Raw genomic sequence first — 21,621 nt, forward strand, 5'->3', positions numbered from 1 at the left:
ATGTATAGCATGCTACAAAACCGCAATACCTTCATTCTTTGGATACAATTACCAAATATAGTGTCTCCTAGAGAAATGTGGAACTAAAGACTCTGTAAGAGCAATTTTATCCAGCAAACAGCTATTTGAGTCTCTGCTCACCCTCAAGGCATGCTACTAGGCACTTGAGAGACAGAAAGATGATAAGATACTCTTCCTGGCTTTCAGGAGCTCAGTGTAGTTAATGAATTAGGATTACAGTTTGTAGTAACAGGAGGAAGAAGAGAAGCCATTGCAGTAGCTTCTTAGCACATAAGCCCACACCTGCTAAGCATATTAAGGATTGTATCTCATTTAATATTTACAACAAACTGAGGTGAGTGTTATTATCTTCATTTTACACATGAAAATACTGGCACTCAGAGAGAGGAAGTCATTTAAACTCATACACTGTCACACTCCAAAGCCCACTCTCCTAAACATCATTGGTAGTTTAAACACTGAAATGAACATTTTTTTTTAAAAGAAATCTATTTATTTATTTATTTATTTTTGGCTGTGTTGGGCCTTCGTTTCTGTGCGAGGGCTTTCTCTAGTTGCAGCGAGCGGGGGCCACTCTTCATCGCGGTGCGCAGGCCTCTCACTATCGCAGCCTCTCTTGTTGCGGAGCACAAGCTCCAGACGCGCAGGCTCAGTAATTGTGGCTCACGGGCCCAGTTGCTCCGCAGCATGTGGGATCTTCCCAGACCAAGGCTCGAACCCGTGTTCCCTGCATTGGCAGGCAGATTCTCAACCACTGCGCCACCAGGGAAGCCCTGAAATGAACATTTTTATTACATTTCCACCAGAAGGACCCATTTACAAAGAAGCTCCAGATTATTGTCACTGTGCTGGGTTTCCTCTCATATCCCATGAGTTTGATCTCATTTTAGATAAGTACCTTTAGCAAGAATGAGACATTTTTGCTTTTGCTAGGTTAGAAGAGTAATGTGAAGAAAAGGAAATACTTGGCCTGCTTCATCCACTAATTTCATAATAGTGGAGAAATTAGATGTCTATCATTTTAAAGAAACATTGGAACTTTGCTTATAAATATAAAATATGGCAAACTGAAGTTTTTCGCACACATTCACACAAAATCCATTCTTTTTTGAGCATGTGGACATTCAGGGCTAGTTCTCAGCAAAACTATGAAGACTTTGTGTTGTGCTCTAAATATTTAACAACTGGTTCTCCCCTCAAAATATGTATATATGTTTATCATAAATTTTATGATATAAAGGATGCATATTACCCAATTTACAAATAACAATAAAATAATACTCTTTCTTACAAATCCCATATACTCCATTGATTTTCACAGTATGCTTTCATTTATCTTTGTTCAACTCTAGAATCTGTAGCCAACCTATGGTTGCAATTGACAAACAAGTATAGTTCCAATGACTGTTGGTTGATATTTTTATTTACATTAATGAGTAGGACAAAAATGAAACAATGAAGTCATATATAATGTGCGTGGCTTCTTCGCTGAATAAAACAGTTTTTCGAATACTGAAAGACTATTTCTTCAAATTTTTTGCAATTCACAATGTAACTGTAACAGGAAGGGGGACGGGCCCCTTCCAGGGCCAGAAAGTGAGCTCTTGTCTAATACTCAGAAATGAATTGTCTGAGGAGACACACGTACTGACAAAGCAAAAGATTTTATTGGGAAGCGGCACCTGTGCAGAGAGTAGCATGGTAAGGGAACCCGGGAGAACTGCTCTGCCACGTGGATCACAGTCTTGGAAATACTGAGAAGAGACTGGAGAATTTCTGGCACCTTAACTTCAATTAAGAATTTGACACAGTATATATGAAAGTGAAATACTACATATGTATATGTAAAATAGTGTTCAGGGTATTTGATAGAATTTTAGAGCTCAGTGTAAGGGAGAACCAGCATTCCTTTTGGGAGCATGAAACAACAATTACGTCCTGGCTTAATTAAGCTGTGCATTTTGAGCTGCCTCCCAACTTCTGAGAGCTGGTTCCTTATTTGTGATTTGAGTAGTAATACTATCAGTCCAGATACTCACCTGAGTATCCTGAGATCCAAATGGGAAAAAGAAAATGAAGAGCGCCTTGTAAAGGGTCAGATTTTGCAAAGGTAGTGGCTTATTAAGAATCACAACACTGTGTATCAACTCCCAGGATTGTTTTCTGTTCTCTGCCCAAAGACTGGGCGCGGGGAGGGAAGCAGCTACGAACCTTTGACCAGGTTAAGGCATTACTAGTCATTGGTTTTACACACACGGTGCTGCTGAATGAGCTTCTCAGGGTTCTCCAAACTGCCTGCTCACGTTTGCTCTATTTACATATAAGTTAATTAAAAAAAAAAAAAGCCCTCTCTTTCTTCTTATTGATAGTCCTCAGGACACTTAGGACAAGTGTAATTTACAGTTGAAAGCTCAGAAGCTCAGATGGGGAAGGAATGTTTACACAACATTCTGCTGTAGCAAGGGTTCCAATAGCAAAGCGGGGAAGGGGCCAGCTGCTCTCGAAGGGAAAGAGCCCTGACCCCCCCTTCTCATGACCCTCCTCTCCCAGCAAGGGTTTGCTCCCGGGTGCACTCAGGTTATCTAGCTGATTCACTGTTGATGTAAAAACAGGGCTGGGCAGGCTATGTTGAAAGCCACTGAAAGCGGAGGAAACTAGTCACGAAACCCCGACTATCAGCTGAGAGGTCGCTTCCCGGTAACTCCGGAGAACTGCTAGCACTCGTTCCAGACCGGTGCACGTCCTCGGGGTCTGCCCGGGACACAGAACTGTTTCAGCCTCTCTCGGCCGCGACCGCTTCCCCCATGCTTGAGGGCGCCGAGCTGTACTTCAACGCGGACCATGGCTACCTGGAGGGCCTGGTGCGAGGATGCAAAGCCGGCCTCCTGACCCAGCAGGACTACATCAACCTGGTCCAGTGTGAGACCCTGGAGGGTAAGCGCCGCTCTTCTCGCAGTTTAAAAAGGAAAAAAGGGATTGATGCTGCCCACTGGAAGCACGGACCAGGGTCCTGGGAGTCCAGGGCGGGTTCTTAGGCCCAGGGTCCAGACTTCAGGGGTCCATGAACTTGGACGAGGAAAAAAAAATTACATCTCTATTTTCAGTATTCTCTAAGTAAAATGTAGCATTTCCTTTCATTATGAATGCAGGCAACAAATCACGGCGGTTAGTACTTTGTCACCAACAGAAATTCAGTGTTTTCATATCCTCATACTGTTCTTGCAGATACACTGAGATATCATTTATGTTTTCACTATTTCAAAATTATACTAGATATTGCACTCATCCTTGATATTTAATGTCTTAATAAAGAATCACGTTATTACACATTTAAAAATAATAGCTATATTTTAAAATATTTGGTTTCCTTTGTAATACTATGTATTTTCGTTTCTACTTATTTATTTATTTATTTACTTACTTACTTACTTACTTATTTTTGGCTGCCTTGGGTCTTCGTTGCTGCGTGTAAGCTTTCTCTAGCTGCAGCGAGTGGGGGCTACTCTTGGGTGCTGTGCGCGGGCTTCTTATTGTGGTGGCTTCTCTTGTTGCAGAGCCCCGGCTCCAGGCGCATGGGCTTCAGTAGTTGTGGCACGTGGGCTCAGTAGTTGTGGCTCACGGGCTTAGTTGCTCCACGGCATGTGGGATCATCCCGGACAAGGGCTCAAACCCATGTTACCTACGTTGGCAGGCGGATTCCCAGCCACTGCACCACCAGGGAAGTCCCTCGTTCTACATATTTATAAATATTATTTGGAGAAGGATATCACCAAACTGTCCAGGGATCCATGGCCAAAAAAAATAAAATACCCTAAACCTTGGTCTAGAGAATTTTATTCTATTCTACTTACCAGTATCTATTAACACGAGAGTATGTATATTTGAGGTTTTTCTTTAATGGAGCTTAAGAAAAAAAATCAAGAGACATGGTATGTGGTGAGGCCATCCTAGATTCAAAAGTCCTGACTTTGACCTCTGCCAGGAATAGGTAGGTGACTTCGGGCTGAAAGCCTCTGAGCCTGATTCCTTATTTGTAAAACTTGATGGTAACGCCTGCTTTGCTGAGTTGTTTGGAGAAATAAATAAGGCAGTACATGAGAGAATGTTTTAAGAACTGTGAAGCACTCTACAAATGGAAATTATCTCTTTTTTTTAACCACTTTAGAGGTATGATTGACATGCAAAAAGCTGTGCGTATTTAATGTATACAACTTGATGAGTTTAGAGATAGTTATACACCTGGGAAATCACCACAATCTATGCCATAAACCAATCCATCACCTCCAAAGGTTTCCTCCTGCCCTCTGTTATTACTATATGTGTGTGTGTGTGTGTGTAAACTATAGGCTCTATGCTCTACAGTAGATCTCTAGGACTTATTCATCTTGTATAATCAACACTTCGTACCCTTCTCCCCATTTCCCCCTCCTCTCTGGAAATTATCGTTTTCTTAAAAAAATTTATTTATTTTAAATATTTATTTATTTATTATTTTTTTGGTTGTGTGGGGTCTTAGTTGCAGTACATGGGTTTCTCTCTAGCTGTGGTGCACAGACTCCAGAGCACATGGGCTCAGTAGTTGCAGCACAAAGGCTTAGTTGCCCCGCTGCATGTGGGACCTTAGTTCCCCAACCAGGGATTGAACAAGCGTCCCCTGCATTGCAAGATGGATTCTCAACCACTGGAATACCAGGAAAGTTCCTGGAAATTATCTTTAAGCTACAGTATTTTCAAAGGCTTACCAAAGATTTCACATTTAAATATATAGTATTTTTATTATTAAAAACACTACATTTGTTTACTTTGAAACATGCTTATAAAATTAATATAATAATGTCAATAATAGGGTGCTTTAAAACTTCTAGATTATTCTAGAAAAAGCAAGAAAGCAACAAGGATCAAGACTGCCAGGAAGAGTATTAGAAGGCAAAATAAAACAAAAACTCGGAGGTGACTTTGCAGGCTTCTCAAGTAGGGCTGATGGTCCTGAGGTCAGTTTATGGTTCTGACCAGTTAGAGTCAGAGTTAAGGCAGAACTGCCCAAGTTGAGGGAGACCCTCTCCTTTCATTAGCAATGGAAACAGCTAGACAAATCTTGTAGATGATAACTAATTCTGTTGGCTACAAATAATTACAATATAATCCCAAATCCTAAATCACTTCAGCATATTTAATTAGGAGTTTGGTGTCCGGAGAATGTTAATCATATATATAAAATCAACATAAATTAAGGTAGAAAAAATTAGTGAACACAGAGCATAGTGATTGCTTCTGAGAGAAGCCATTTGAATGAATTCTCAATAGTTTTCAGTCAAGCTTTTAAATGGGCTGAGGAATGCAAATTTAAACATAAACAATACATGAAAAATCTTCATGATACAAAGCAAGGTTTAGCCAGCTCACTAAAGAATTCAGAGAGAAACCACCCTCAGCTTCACTTTGGGGGAGAAGGAAAGGTTTCAGACCCTTTTGAAGACCCGAAGAATGAAATTCTTAGAAAAATACACACAGGTGCATACACATAGAATTTTCCATATAACATCAGGTGGTCATGGACCACCTGAAGTCATCCTGCACCCCGAGTAAGAAACCCTCTTATATACACCATTGCTTTATTGTCATTGTATCTCATGGTTTCTACCTTTCTTTCCTCCCATTAATATATATATTTTTTCAACCATTCGTTTTACAACTGTGTTTGAATCTGTTGCCAATCTGTTGGAGACTCTTAGGAATATCAAATATGAGCCATCAAACTATAGGTTATAATGATGAATGAGAAAATCAATCTAAATAAAGTAAGGGTTTCATGTCCTCAGTTAACAGTTGAGGACTCTGAGGCTTAGAGTGGCTGTGACTAATCTAACCACCTTGTCAGGGGTGGGGTATGCAGACATCTGCATCTGCTTTTCCACTAAAATGTCTGCCTCCTGAGCATGAATGGAAGATACATGAATAGGTCCATGTTGTTCTCAGCTCCATTTTGATATAGAAAATAATGTCTGCCCTGCCTGTTTATTTTATAAGATGTTGGGAAATAAATCACTTGTGGGGCTTCCCTGATGGTGCAGTGGTTAAGAATCCGCCTGCCAATGCAGGAGACACGGGTTCGAGCCCTGGTCCGGGAAGATCCCACATGCCGCGGAGCAACTAAGCCCGTGTGCCACAACTACTGAGCCTGCGCTCTAGGGCCCACGAGCCACAACTACTGAAGCCCGTGCGCCTAGAGCCAGTGCTCCGCAACAAAAGAAGCCGCCGCACCACAACGAAGAGTAGCCCCCGCTCGCCGCAACTAGGGAAAGCCCATGCGCAGCAAGGAAGACCCGACACAGCCAATACATACATACATACATACATACATATATACATAAATAAATAAAATTTTAAAAAAAATAAAAAATAAATCACTTGTGAAAAGCAGTGCAACTGTTGCATCTGTGAATGTACTGAGAGAAGCCCAGCCACCTTCCGAGCTGGCTTAAGACATGAAGAGAAGAACTCAAGGACACTCATTGGGACAGAAGTTAAGGATTTTAGGATTTGTTTACTTTCTCACATAATATGCACCATACAAATTATGGGTAAAGAAGAGTAGGTAAAACAGCGTCAGGATAGTACTATGTGTTGAATCAGGCATTTTCTGTAAAGGAAAGCTAACTTGGCAAAGCTTATATTTGCCTTTAGTCTTTTGAAGTCCTCTAGTCTTTAAAAGAAAAGTGTCCTGATACCAACAAGTTGTTTTAGAACCACTTACCAGGAACATATAAGGTTTCAGGTAAATTTGGAAGAGAGAAATATGAAAATTGTCCAGAAAAGCTTTGAAAAATCCTAGTATTTATGACTGTGTGAGTGTGGTCAGAAATACTCATCCACTCCAAGGCCTGACCCTGACTAACAGTGACCCGAACCAGTCACTAGGACCCTCTGTGACTCAGTCCTTCCAGGGGACAGGAGAGGAAGCCAGTTCACATGGCCTGTGTCTCTGGTACTGCTTGGAGGCTATATTCACATAGAAAGTTCTTAAAAGGTAACTTTTAAAACAAGTTCTTTAAAATTAACTTGAACCAAAATAATAATGTTAAAGGGACAAAGAATAGTCTTTAGAAAAATTAACACTGCTAATTATTTTAATTAAAACTTCTTTTAGAGCAGGTGTAGGTTCACAACAAAATTAAGGAGGAAAGACAGAGATTTCCTATATAACCCCTACTCCCACACGTGCATAGCCTCCCCCTTATCAACATCCCGCACCAGAGGGGTGCATTTGTTATAATCAGTGAACCTACACTGATACATGGTAATCACCCGGAGTCCAGATTTGACATTTCAGTCACTCTTGGTGTTGTACATTCTATGGGTTTGGACAAATGTATAACGTGTATCCACCACTATTGTATTATACAGAGTATTTTCACTGCCCTAAAACTCTTCTATTCTCCCCCTCCCTGACCCCCAGCCCAGCAACCACTGATCACTTTACTGCTTCCCTAGTTTGGCCTTTTCCAGAATGTCACATAATTGGAATCATACAGTAAGTATGTAGCCTTTCCAGACTGGCTTCTTTCACTTAGTAACATACATTTGAAGCCCCTCCATGTCTTTTCATGGCAACACTGCTATTTTCATCAGATTTTTTTTTTTAATTACAAACAAGACTTTTGTAAGTATTCTTTCCTCTTCAAAAAAAGGACAAAGTGGTAAAATGAATACTTCAGAGCTTTAGAATTTAGTAAGAAATAGCCTTTTCTAAAATATATGGTGAAAGTGATCTCTGGCTCTCAGGGTGTGGTAAGAGCGCTCTGGACCCAGCCTTTACCTCATCCTCTTTGCCATCATTTATGGGAAGGGGATGAGAGGAGGTGATTATAGCTCATGAACAATTACTTCCTTTTCAAGGGACATGTCATTCATTACTTTCCAACTGTGCCTTCACATGGGAATTAATTCATATATTAAGCACTTTCTCATTAGAGCTGAGGAAGTAAAGATGGAAAAGAAATAGTCCCTGCCCTAGAAGGGCTCCAACTCTAGAGAATAAAAATATTGAAAAAATAAGAACCCCTTAATGAGAGCAATTGGGCCTCAAAATTCCAAATGCATGTACACTTGACCTGGTACTTCATGTAGCATTGTTGGAAATAGCAGAATATGAAAAACAAATCAAATGTCCATTGACAGGGAACTGGTTAGATAAATTATGGAACAGTCACGTAATGGGATATTCTTCGGCTACAAAAAGAAAGAAAGAAAAGAAAAAAAGAAAGAAAGAAAAGAAAAAAAAAAGAAAGAAAAGAAAAAAGCATGAGGACACACACACACTCTAAGAGGACTGATATGGAAAGATAGCTGAGATGTATTAAATGAGGAAAGCAAGGAGAAGAACTGTGTAGCATACGGATACTGTTTACTGAAAAAGGCAGATACATTTAAAATATATTTTCTATATGATTGTCTCCATACAAAGAAACTGTGAAAGGATTCAAATGAAACTAAAACTCGTTATTTACTGGGGCTAGTAGTGAGTGGTGGGGGTGGTGGATAGGTAGGTGACAAGTAGGAGACCTTTCATTGTTTACCTGTATTTATACCTGCTACCTATTTTTTTTAAATTGTATTTATTTATGGCTGTGTTGGGTCTTCATTTCTGTGTGAGGGCTTTCTCTAGTTGCGGCAAGTGGGGGCCAATCTTCATCGCGGTGCGCAGGCCTCTCACTATCCCGGCCTCTCTTGTTGCGGAGCACAGGCTGCAGACGCGCAGGCTCAGCAATTGTGGCTCACGGGCCTAGTCGCGCCACGGCATGTGGGATCTTCCCAGACCAGGGCTCAAACCCATGTCCCCTGCATTGGCAGGCAGACTCTCAACGACTGTGCCACCAGGGAAGCCCCCTGCTACCTATTTTTAAATTAAAAACTTCATATAGAAGGAAGACTCTTATTTCAAAGGGCTTTCACCAAGCTCCTTTAGACATTATTTAATAAGTACCTCTAATTAATGAGTACCTCTAATTATACTACTTATTTTCTCTGCCTTGTATTAAAAATGCATATAAAATACCATCACTTTTCTGTTCAAAAATACTTTCATCAGGCAGGATAAACTTCACTCAGCTTAAAAGCTGGAGCAGTCTGCTCTATCTCTACCTGGTAAGCATTTCCTCAGAACCCTTTTGCCCTTCTACAGTTATTCCTTCAGCCACAAATTCCATTCTCCATCCTGCTTGCCTGGAGAACACTCATTCCTCTTTAAAGTCTCCACTTCAGAGTCAATTTCTCTATAAAACCTTTTCTACTGTATCCCTATTGGGACAGAATTGACTAATCTCAATTTTGTGCTATATTGTACCTTGTAATGGACCTAATTCTGTGTAGCATCTGTGATATTTGCGTAAGTATGTCACCCTGGGGCAGGACATTTGTCTCGTTTATCTATCTAGTCCCCTGAATTATCAGTTAAGGGCTTACCTCCTGAATGAATAAATGAATCTATCCCCTCCTAAATTTAAGCCTTAAGGGCAGAAACTATAAATATGTCTGGTGATAGAGGTGTTAATTAACTAGGTGGGAGAATCCTTTCACAATGTAAATGTATATCAGATCACCACAATGTACACTTTAAATATCTTACCATTTTATTTGTTGGTTATACTTCAATAAAACTGAATTTTTTTAAAAAAAGACTTTTTTTTAAGGGTAGAAACCACACCTTATACTTTTTTGTCTCCTAGCTTCTCTAGCCCAAGGCTATGTTTTGCACATAGTAAGAATCTGAAAATACACATTAGAAATGTCTGCATGTTTGAGTTTAAGTCCTGGCTCTTCTACTTTCTGGCTCTGGGATGTTAAGCCAGCTGCTTAACTTTTAGTCATGGTACTTTCTTATCTGATACTTAGATGGTATCTCCCTGGCCTAACTCCCAGTTACCAGGGGAATTAGAAATTTCTGAAGATGTTTTGTAAACTGTAAACCATAAGAATTCCTGGGAAGTCATAAGAACACCCCATGAACTGCAGTGTATATACAACAAGAATTAATTTACCCTCTTCTGCTGGACTTTGGAATTCCTAAAATAATCCTTCCATTTCTTAGTTATGGTTAATGGTGTTTGGTGTATGATTCTAAGTAGCTGATCCTATTCACCTTCAAAAGCACTGGTTTGTTTTGGAAATATTCATTCTATAAATAAACAAAACAATTAAAAATATAAGAAGAGTTTAAACCTATAGATAGAAAATATATTTGAAAGTGAACCAAATCTTGAAAGACAGTAAGTTGGGAAAATGCCAGTTAGATAAGGAATAGGAGGTGGGTGGAGGGGAGTTGATATGGCAAGACATTCTAGGTTCTTGGGGAGAATTAGTGAACTATAGATAGAAAACAACAAAAGCATATGGGTGAGGAGTAAAGCAGTTTGGCTGCAATACTAGCATACTTGGAGAATAAGGCAAGAATTTAATTTAGGTTGGGAAATTTTTTGAAGACCCTTGAAAGTCTAATTATGGAGCTTCAAAATATTGGAGGAGGAGGTACATTTGAATCTTCAGTCAAATACTTGTAAGCATAGAAAACATGAACAAGTTATTTCTCTGAGCATCGGTTTCTTCATCTATGAAATGGGGATTATTGTTAAGGTTGAGAGATAATGTATATTAAGATCATTGTCAGTGGTAAAATACTCTGCCAATATTATGCAAGTTGCTTTTAATCTGCCTAAAACTCAGTAGTTCCAAGCTACTTATAGGATCATTATAAGATCAAAATATTTCTTAGGAAATATTCTTTGAGGCATGGAGTACATGAAGAGAAACAAGCCTGGGAGAATCTATTAAGAGTTTGCCACAGTGAGCTAGGTTTATGATATGGTCATTCTAAACGGGGGATATAAGGAGAGGAAATCCAGGAAGATATTAAGGAACAATGCAGGGGATTTGGAGTTAATAAAGCATCAAAGAGGACTTGAAGTTTTATCACCATGAGAATGGCAGTACATTAGCAAAAACGGAAGAAGAAGCGTCTGGTTTTATAGATCCTGATATATTTATTAAAATCTGAGTAATTATATGATGGTAGATTCAATATATTATTTAAGAAAATTCTGGTTTAGAGAATAAAAATCAAAGTCTTAGCCAACTAAAGCAAATTACTTTGGAAGTAGATGGGTACAAGTGAGGAAAAACAAGGCTCTTCACCTACATCATCTTTTTAAATCCCCACAACAACCCAAAAGCATGGTTTCTATACCTATTTTGTAGATGAGGAAACTGAGTTCAGAAAGGTCAAATAACTTTCATAAGTTCAGCGCCAGCAGAGTGTGGTGAAGAGGCAGGGGACTGCTCAAAGATAGCACCCTTCACAGGTACCTCTGAAGGTGCTTCCTTGGCATAACCTACCTGGAGTGTGAAAGGTCTGGACATTCATTTTTATAGAGTATCAACAGGAAGCTGCACAGAAAAAAAAAAAAGATCTATACAACAAATTAATAAAGAGATAGCAACCAGATAGTTGTCCTGCCTCACTGGCCTAGAGATCTCAGATAATTCCCTGAACCCAGTGACTGCAACACACAGAAGATGCATTTTTACTTTATGACCCTGTGTACGCACATGCGGGCACATTGCATATACACTACTCTGGGTGATATACTCAGATATTTGTTATAATAGCTCAATCTGTTCCCTTTATGTTATTACATCTGGGACCTATAAAATTGATTTAGTTGGTAGTGATCTCACAGTTCCTCATTTGAATAAAAAAAGAAAAAATGCCACTTGACACACTACTCTGGATAAAAAAAGAGTGTAATTTTCCAAAGTGTGCTCTGTGGGTGGCTCCGTTGATTTCTGGTGGCTTGGGAGGTTCTGTACCATACTCTCTCCAAAGAAATCATTCAAATTAATGTATTAAAGGCTTTCAGTTCCTACAGTTAAGAAGCCTGTTTATTCCAAATGTATTTGACCACAAAGCTCTATTCATCACATACCTATCTAGATAAGCATTTAGGGAAATGCAAGGAAAAATATGTGATCCTATTTTAAAAACTATAAGCATTATTGTCATTACTGACAGATAATGATATTATCTCAGCAAATATTTCAGGTCTTAAAATTTTCTTAGGATCTGATTGCAAATGTCCCTTGGATCATCTTGGGGCTGGTGAGACAGGGCTCCTTCTATCTCAACTGTCTCTCCACCAAGCACAGTATTACAAGATTGCTTACAGGGTCTGAAACACTTGAGACATTTTTTTTTTAATAAATTTATTTATTTTACTTATTTATTTTTGGCTGCATTGGGTCTTCATTGCTGCGCGCGGGCTTTCTCTAGTTGCAGGGAGTGGGGGCTACTCTGTTGTGGAGCACGGGCTCTAGGCACGCGGGCTTCAGTAGTTGTGGCTCTCGGGCTCTAGAGCGCAGGCTCAGTAGTTGTGGCACATGGGCTTAGTTGCTCTGCAGCACGTGGGATCTTCCTGGACAAGGGATTGAACCCGTGTCCCCTGCATTGGCAGGCGGATTCTTAACCACTGCGCCACCAGGGAAGCCCTGAAACACCTGAGGCATTTAATTTCAGAATCTCACTGGCAGCTGGAAAGGTTTGGAAGTTATTTTGCTTAAAAGAAACATATGTCACATGAGCAATATACCATGGTTCTGGAAGAAATACCATTTGTGTCACTTCTGTTGGCAAATATTCCTCAGTGCTGAGAATGCAAACTGTCAAATTGTATAAAAATCTGACTGTCAAAATAAAAGCCAAAGAAGACATGGCAAAAGAGTATGATTTTTTTTAATTAAGTTAATTAAATAGGTAATTGAGCAAATAAATTCTGCAGTCAATCAGATGAAGAGCATTTCTGGTGCATGATCTACTCCAGACACTGAGGAAGAATGCCTGTTTGCTGAATCTCAGAGACTCAAGAACCACTTGAGTGCCTAACTGCAAATCCACCCTCCCCCCAGCTTCCAGAGCAATTAGTTCATAGCCCACAGGGGCTCCCTGTTATCCTCAGGATCAAGGAAGTCACACCAAGCCTTCCTGGGGACAGCCCCTGCTTATTTCTCTGTCTTCACTTCTTACCCCTCCTTCTCTCCCATTCAGTGCTTCAAACCACACTGAACTGTTTTGAGTTTCTTGCACCCACCATACATATACTAATTCATGGAATGCCTTCCTTGCGCTCTTACATAGCACCTTAAGGCTCACCTCTGGCTTAACCTTCTTCTGGAAACTCTCCTAGGTTTTTTGCTCTCATCCCTATGCATCTTGCTCTTATTTTCTATGTTCCCATAAATCAAGGTTCTTATCTTTATCACTGAACTTAGTTGTTTGCATCATCTGTTTGTCGTGCCTCTACCTCCACCAGATTGTGAGTTTCCTTGAAGATGAGGAATATGTCTTGTCCATTTTGGGCCTCCTGTGGTAACAGCACATAACAGATGCTTAATAAATATTTGAATGAAAAATACAGTAAGCTCCAGGATGCTATATTGTCTCTGGTTGTGTGCTAGATGGTGCCAAAGACATTTTTGATATTCAGATATTTAAGAACACTTATATGTTGGGTACTACACAAGGAACCAAAAGATAAAAGATATAACTAAGAAAGCAGAACTGCATTTTTGGAGTTAACATATTAAGACTTTATAATATCCTGGGACAGGAGCTGTGCTAGAAATATTATCCAAGTACTTTGAAATTCAGCGTGAGATTGAATAATTCTGCCAGACAGAATTAAGGCTTTACAGAACAACTGAAAATCTGATTTAACTGATTGGCAATAAATTACAGATTTTTAAGATATGAGGCTGGTTTTGAGTCCATTTATCAACGTGATTTTGAGCAAGCTATTAAGCTCTCTGAGCTTCAGGGTTCTTACCTGTAAAAGGGGCTAAAAATCATTCCTAACTCATAGGGTTGCCATGAGTAGTAAATGAGATAATACACGCTTGATACAATGCCTGATATGCAATAAACGCTCAATCACTGGTAAATATTATTTTAATGTTGAAGGATACATTATAATGAGCAATCTGAAAAGGGGAGTGGGCCAATTCTATAGAGTTAGGTGGGATCAGTATTAACAGAAGTGTAGGGCTGGAAAACAAATGATTTGTTCAGGATGAAGTGACAGTAAATGAAGTTGGAAATCAATTAAATTATCTGACAACCAAAAACATTGCCATTTAAAGGACATCTAGCATGGTCCCATGGAAATGATGTTGGAATTCAAGAGTAAGGAGACCCATCTCCTAGTTTAAGCTCCACTACTATATAACTCCCATTTAGACCCGCTGAAACTCAACTTCTTCATCTGTAGTCAAAGGATATTGGTGGCTGCCCTCCCATACCCGTGGTAAATATTAGTAATAAACTTTTCTTTTCTATCAAGCTGAGATGGAGGCTTAGTATCCTCAAACAGTTTTCCTAGCACTATTTTCAAATGACAAGTTGGCTCAGGTAAAACCAATTTGCAATCTCTGGACTAGGTGATTTTTTATGTTCTTTTGAGCTGTGCTAAATAATTCTAGATTTTTTAGGTAATTAAAAATTGTTATATCGTACTAGACTATCTGTGTTAACATGAATTTTTTATTGCTTTAGAGATTGATGCTCAAATCTAAATCATATGTAGACCTTATGTTAAGGTCTAATAAGATAATAATTAAATATGCATTTGTCATAAAGTTACCATACTTTCAATTAATGTTGTAAAGGTTATTCATGCATGTTCAAAATTTAACCTGATTTGGGGTTTCATTTAATTTCAGATCTGAAAATTCATCTCCAGACCACTGATTATGGCAACTTCTTGGCTAACCAAACAAATCCTCTTACTGTTTCCATTATTGACACGGAGATGAGAAAAAAGCTATGCAGAGAATTTGAGTATTTCCGGAATCATTCCCTGGAGCCCCTGAGCACCTTTTTCACATACATGACGTAAGTGGTAGCAGGAGGCCCTACTCCTCCCCAGTGTGATTGTGCAAACAACCCTGAACAGTTAACAGGTGGGGTGTTAGGCTGACATGAGGCTTAAGACCTTCTACTGTTTGAAAGTTTGAATACATTCAAATCTGAGCAACTGATAAGCTCACAGAGCTGCATTTTCACTGTTAGAATATAGATTTCATTTATTTATAAACTTGATTAGATAGGTGGCTATGGCCTCCGTGTAAAGCAGTGTTTTCAGTTTTCATTCTAAAAAATAAGTACTGCTGATGCGTGAAGGTAGATATTATGCGACATTTTCGGATAGCTTGTCAGGGTGGGGTTGAAATACCACAAATCGTTCTTAAAGCCACACCTACCCTTTCCTGATTCCTCTTCAACAGCATAAGAAGTTCCCATCACAGTTATATGTGTTTTATTTTTATCCCTCTCCGTCGCCAGTGGTTCCAGTCTTTCAGTGTGAAGGCCCTTCTTTTTAAAAAATGTTTGAACTTCTACACAATAGCAAATTGTATTTCTTAATCCAGTTAATAAATTATATCCAGTGCTCAAAACTTTGGGCCTCTCTAGTTGTCTTAGCTGACAAACTGGGAACAAATGCCCACAATAGATGAGATGTTTATCATGTATGTACAACTTAGATGTAATATACAAAGTTATGATTACTAGATCCAGGCCCTCGACTGGTTGAGAAAGGCATAAAATAAAAATATCCCTTTATTCCACATGTCCCCTCCTTCCCCACTCAGTTCCGCTCTCTAAAAGTAGGTACTTCTCATTGTCTTATTATTTTTCTAAAAAAATTTACATTGTGTATGTATATTGATGCACACTCAACCCACACTACCCCCACATTTTCAATTTATACAAACGGAATCAGTTTTTTCCCACTTAACATTTGTTAGAAATAATCCTCGTCAATGTCATACTTTTTTAAATAACTGCGTGGAAGTCCGTGTTTGGTACGTATCATGACTCCATTTATCAGGCATCTATTAACAACTAACTAACTTTTTTTTAATTACAAAATGTTTTGCAGCTAGCTTATTACTGTGTAGGTCTTGAATTTATTTCTAAGCTAAATTTCTAGCAGAGTGAGTAGTGAGTCAAAGGAATGTCCTGTTTTTATCTCAACAAAATTTGCTAAGTTGAACCATCCCCACAACAGCGCATGAGAAGGCCTGCGGCCCTAACCATTACCAACATCACATACTACCTTTTTAAGTTTTGCTCTTCCAATAGGTTAAAAACCGTATCTCTTTGCTTTAATTTATATTTTTTTATTAGCAAAAGGGAACATCTTTTCACACTTAACTAGTCATGTGTATTTCTACCCGATCAAATACTTTTATTTGCTACCTGACCAAATACTTTGTCTATTTTTTTTTAATTGGGGTATTCAGCATTTTTTGTTTATATATAAAAGCTCTTTTTAAATTAAGAAAGTTAACCTTTCATCATATGGGTTGAAAATTTATTTTCTCAGTTTGATATAATTTTATTTTTATTTTTATATTGTTTGTTTGCTGTAGGAACATTGAAAAATTTTAATTAGCTATAATCAGCAGTCTTTTCATTGTACAATCTTTTGATTATTGTGTCCTGCTTAGAAAGGCCTTCTCCACTCCAACTCATCAATAAACTCACCTGTCTTTTCTTCCATTTTTTTGCTGTTGTTGTTGATGTTTCATTTTTTACATTTAAAACTTTGATTCATCTAAAATTTATCTTGGTGTAAGGAATGAGACTAGGGATCCAGCTCAAATTGTTCTTCCCACATAGTGATCCAGTTGTTCTGTACCATTTCTGTAAATAAGCAAGTAGAAGAAATGATCATAATTCCAGGCAGGAAGTAACCACTGATGTCCTTGAGACATGTTGTTAGTGCCTATGTTCCTTGTTTGTGCAGTCAATCCTCCTATCAGCACTGTAGTATAGAATTTTATTTATAGTCAAGACACAGATGCTGACATTTTTAAAGACTCCACCAATATACAACTAGTCAGGGATGAAGATCAGATATGAACTTGGGTCTGACTCAGTCTAAAGCCCAAGCACTTTTTTTGAGAATTCTGGAAGGGCTGACATTGTTGCCAAGCCTGGAAATGGAGTAGAATTTGGAGATTCGGGAAAAGGCTGAACATCTGGGGTTGACGCATGAAGAGGGAAGGATTCTGCCTGAATGAGGAATAACTGGTCAGTTTTGGCTGGAGTAGGCTGTGCAAAAAGGGAAGGAGAGAAATGGGGAAGGGAGGCTAGAGAAGTAAATTCCAACCAGATTATGGAGCCTTCAGTGGCAGGCTAATGAAGCTGGCCTTTATCACATCAGAGTATTTTTCGTGTGTGTGTGTGTGTGTGTTTTGTTGGCATCTGCAAGACCTTTCCTTAAAAATAAAATCTTTAGCAGAAACCCCAAATGTAGGAGAGACAAAAGAAAAGGCCAGGTTTGTTCCCAAGATTTATTCCTCTCCATAACAGTTGAGGTGAAGTAGAATGCACTTGAGCTTTGGAATGAGTCAGATCTGACTTTATATCTAATCTTGAATGGCCACCTGTGAGAGAGGATTTGCAAGCAGGGAAGCCTCCTGCAAAAATGTCCGGCATGGGTAATTATGAAGACATTAAAGATTCCTGAGCTTTAAGACAACATGGCCATAGTTGTGTAACAGTAAAAATGATAATCCAAATGCTAGACACCATTTATGAACTATTACTATATGCCAAGGCTCTGCTAAGTGCTTTACGAACATTGTTTCATTTAACCCTCATGACAAGTCTTATTCAGTTCTGATCATCACCATTTTAAGGATGAGGAAATGAAAACTTAAGTGCAGTTAACTTGCCTAAGTCACAGATCTAAAAAGTGGAGGAGTCATGATTTGAAATAAATGTTAGCAGTAGGCTTTGTAAAATTATTTTGCTCAGACTTTAGTTGAGTTCAGAAAATCTGACCTGTGATGATGACAGGGGACAGTCCAATTTTAACTGAATGAGAAAGCTGCCAGGCTTTGTACATTTTAGGTTGCAAGACGATCTCACATGATGAAAATTTTCCCCAAATATGTGAAGAGATGCTCCAGCTCTAAGAATGACTCTGAGTCATTTGGTCAGTGGTTCCTCTTACATGATGATTCCACAATTTATTGCTTCCTAATTATAGAATCTTAAAACTGGAAGGAGCCTTAACATTAATTAGCCTTCTTATTTCACAACAAACTACCATGTCAATCTAGTTAAAATATACTCTGTTTCTAAAAACAATTACTTAAAATTCCAAATATTTCTAGTCATTAACGATGTTTAAAAACTGTATATAAGAATTCAGACAGTCACAAATACCTGGGTAGAATGTTAATAAAAAATAAGACGTGGAAATGTCGTTTTGGTAGTATCAGTATTGTTAGTAATGGACATGTTTTAATTTATCTTCTGCCTCTCTCTGTCTCTCGGCTGTAAACTCTTTGAATTAGTTCTTTTAGTATCTCTATCTGGACTTACAAGTACATAATGGGCACTGAATATTTGCTGAATCAATATATAATCCTGTATTTAGCAGTATCTTACACATACATATAGAAACATACTTTCAGACAGTTCAGGATTTTATATTTTATATAGTACTTGAGAATTGGTTATTTACTGGCCAGTATGTTAGGGGTAAAAACCAAATGTCATGCCTGCAGATACATTTTGTGTGACCAGGTCAGTCTTTACAGTAATTTTTAAAAATATGTTTAATTAAGGCTTGCATTCTCCAATTAACCACAGTCGCCAACACTCCCTTTTGTCTTATGATCTTCAGGTATTTAGGTTACTTATCAGACATCTGACCTAGATGTTTTACCTACATCTCTACACAAAGAAGTGTTTATATCTCCAGTTTTCAAACTAGAGAAACTGAGGCTCAACATATTAATGTATATTTCAAAGTCACAACATTATTAAGAGATTTGGAAGGGATTTGATTTCAGGTCCATCATTCTAGAAAACTAATGATCTTGTACTGTCCCAATAGTTTATAAAAAGGCAAGTAAATCAGAAATATCTCTGGGCCTTTAAAAAATAAGTATATTTCTGATCCCTATCCCAGGAGATTCTGATCCAGTTGGCCTTGGAGTGGGACCCTCCTGTATTTTGGAAGGCATGCAGGTTATTCTGATGTGCACCCCTAATTAAAAATGTCCCATTATGGTGCCTCAACTTTATGACTTGGAAGTCACTTTCACAATTATTCTTATGAGTTTTTCACCACAGTTAATTACATGGATAGGATTATCTCCTTGTCAGAGACCAGAGAGCTCAACTGCACTGAAACCTAGGTCTTCTGAATCTCAATCCGTGGTTTGTTCCACCATGTCGTGTGACTTGCCAACACTGGCAGCATCCAGCTGTGCTCTGCAGAGCCTAAAGATGTGTTACCATAACAAAAGGTAACAAAGTTATGTGTGCAAGACAGGTGTCCAATAGTTCTGAAACTATTTTTCTTATTTCTCTTTTAGAACATGTTGCAAAGTCAAGTGTCTGTCTAGCGCCTGTGAACTCCCATCAAATAGGATTACTTCCTGCCCTATTAGGAAATGCCCAGGGCATCATTATGAAAATGATTAAGTCAACCCTAATAGAGATGGTCTAAATTTAAGGTGGTATGATAAATATAATCTAAGCATTGCACATGCATGTGATATAATTACTGTATATGTAAAACTTGTTTTGAAAATCTGGAATGGATATTTTTAAATGCCTAATAGCAGGAAGATCTGGAGGTTTTATGTACTATAATTATACACAGTGATGTGAAACAAAGGAATGAATCCAATAACATTTTAATGAAGAGACTATGTAATATAGGCTTGGATTGTTTTATTTTTCTTCCCTCCTACTCAACACTTTCCAGCAGCATTTCAATTTCTCCTATCTTTTGAGATTAAACATCTGACTAGAATAACATTTTAATATTCAAAATACTAATTTTATTTTAAGATTGTTTTAATCTTTTTAAATAATCAAATTTTCTCAATATAGGATGACCAAGGAAATATAATATTCAATACTTCACAGTAACATCGACCAAGAATTGTAGGTTAAGGACCACACAGTGAAGAAAGATTCATTTATGAAAGATAACCAAAGTTCTTGACTATTCCAGTGACAGTTTATAACCCTTCTGTAGGCTCTGAACTGTGCTGTACATTAGGAGGCTGTATACCTTGGTTTGCCCTAAAGGTTTTCTCAGGATGAGGTCTTTTGATGCTCAAACTAGGGAAGACCTCAGCAAACTGGATGAGTTGGTTACCCCATCACTTGTTAGTCAAAACGTAAATAACCTAATTCTGAGTCACTAAGAACTTACATTCTAATGGAGCAGGCACATGTGTCCACAAAGGGTGAAAAGATGACAGAATTAAGCAACAGCTATAATAGAGACTTGAACATTCAGTTAGAGGAGTCTGGAGGATGAAATAACTAAATCTGGATTTAAAAGATTTTGCAGAGAAAGTAGAATTTGAACCAGTATTTCAGTGGGCATCTGATTAAAGGAATACATGTACATCAGTGAGGCATGATAAGATTGTGTATCTGGAGATAAGTCATCTCAGGTGTGGCTGGAGCCCACCCAAGAGCAAGAGCATGGACTGGAGAATGAGAGTCAAGAGCCTGGCCTGATTTAGGGCTCTGGCCTAAGTCTTTATAAGTAACAATCAAGGAAGGCTTTTCAGAAAGGGTGCTACCATTTCATGCTTCAAGTGCCTAAGTCCTTGTAGCTAGTAAGTAGTAGAGATGCTAAGATGCGACATCAGGGCTCTCCACATAACATTTCAAAGGTGCTACTTTTACTTTTTTGTTTGTTTTTACTTTTCAACTCTTCTTGCCTTGAAAAGTGAGGGTTAATGATCTGATACTTATTTTAGGAAAATGATTCTGTTGGTATTGTGAAAGATGTGTTGAAGAAATGAGGCTTGAAGCAGAGAAACCATAGAGGAAGCTATTTTTAAAGTTTAGAGTGGAAATATTGATAGTAGAATTAGGAAGGAGGGGACAGTGGTTAGATGCATCTGAGAGGTAGACAACAGAATTTAGTATCTTGATTTATGACGAATGAGAGAAAACAGTCAATGATTCCTGGGAATTCTAAGCTAAGGGAAGAAAGAATTTGCAAGTCAGAAAAAGGATTTTGTTATTTCTAATCAAAAAGAATAAGCCCATTTAAGTTAGATAAAATTATATGAATAAATTAATCATTCTTAATCTCACCATGATTTGACATATTTTTATACTCTTTCTATACATTTTAAAAGAAAATCATGTAAAAATAATTTAATTAATTTAAAATATCTATTATCAGCATTTTTTTCAAGTCAAAAATTTTTCTAATTTTTTTGTACAGTATGGTACCATTTATATTTTTAAATGGGGGGGTTTTGCATGTATTTGCTTGTTTGTATATATATATATATATATATATATATATATATATATATATATATATATATATATATATATATATATATATATTTGTGGGAGATATCAAAGGCACTGATGGAGTTACGCTCCTGGAAGTTTCTTTGCACCAATTTTGGTTCCAAACAATTTGTTTCTATTTATTTTCCAAGTAAGACAATTTCAATATACAGAACACTTTTCTTCATTTTGGTTGA

The 21,621-nt window shown here is 38.1% G+C and overlaps 1 protein-coding gene across 2 annotated transcripts in view; it reads left to right on the forward strand.

Moving 5' to 3' along the window:
• Positions 1-2,706: 2,706 nt before the first annotated feature.
• Positions 2,707-21,621, forward strand: part of ATP6V0D2 (ATPase H+ transporting V0 subunit d2) — a 47,159-nt gene continuing 28,244 nt past the window's right edge. For both annotated transcript variants that reach the window (XM_068525573.1, XM_068525572.1), the window contains exons 1-2: positions 2,707-2,955; positions 14,785-14,956. In XM_068525573.1, the coding sequence (XP_068381674.1) occupies positions 2,826-2,955; positions 14,785-14,956 (302 nt within the window). In that variant the 5' untranslated portion in view covers positions 2,707-2,825. The remainder of the gene's footprint in view (positions 2,956-14,784; positions 14,957-21,621) is intronic.

The sequence above is a fragment of the Eschrichtius robustus genome, chromosome 17 (assembly GCF_028021215.1).
Source record: "Eschrichtius robustus isolate mEscRob2 chromosome 17, mEscRob2.pri, whole genome shotgun sequence".
NCBI classification, from domain to species: Eukaryota; Metazoa; Chordata; class Mammalia; order Artiodactyla; family Eschrichtiidae; genus Eschrichtius; species Eschrichtius robustus.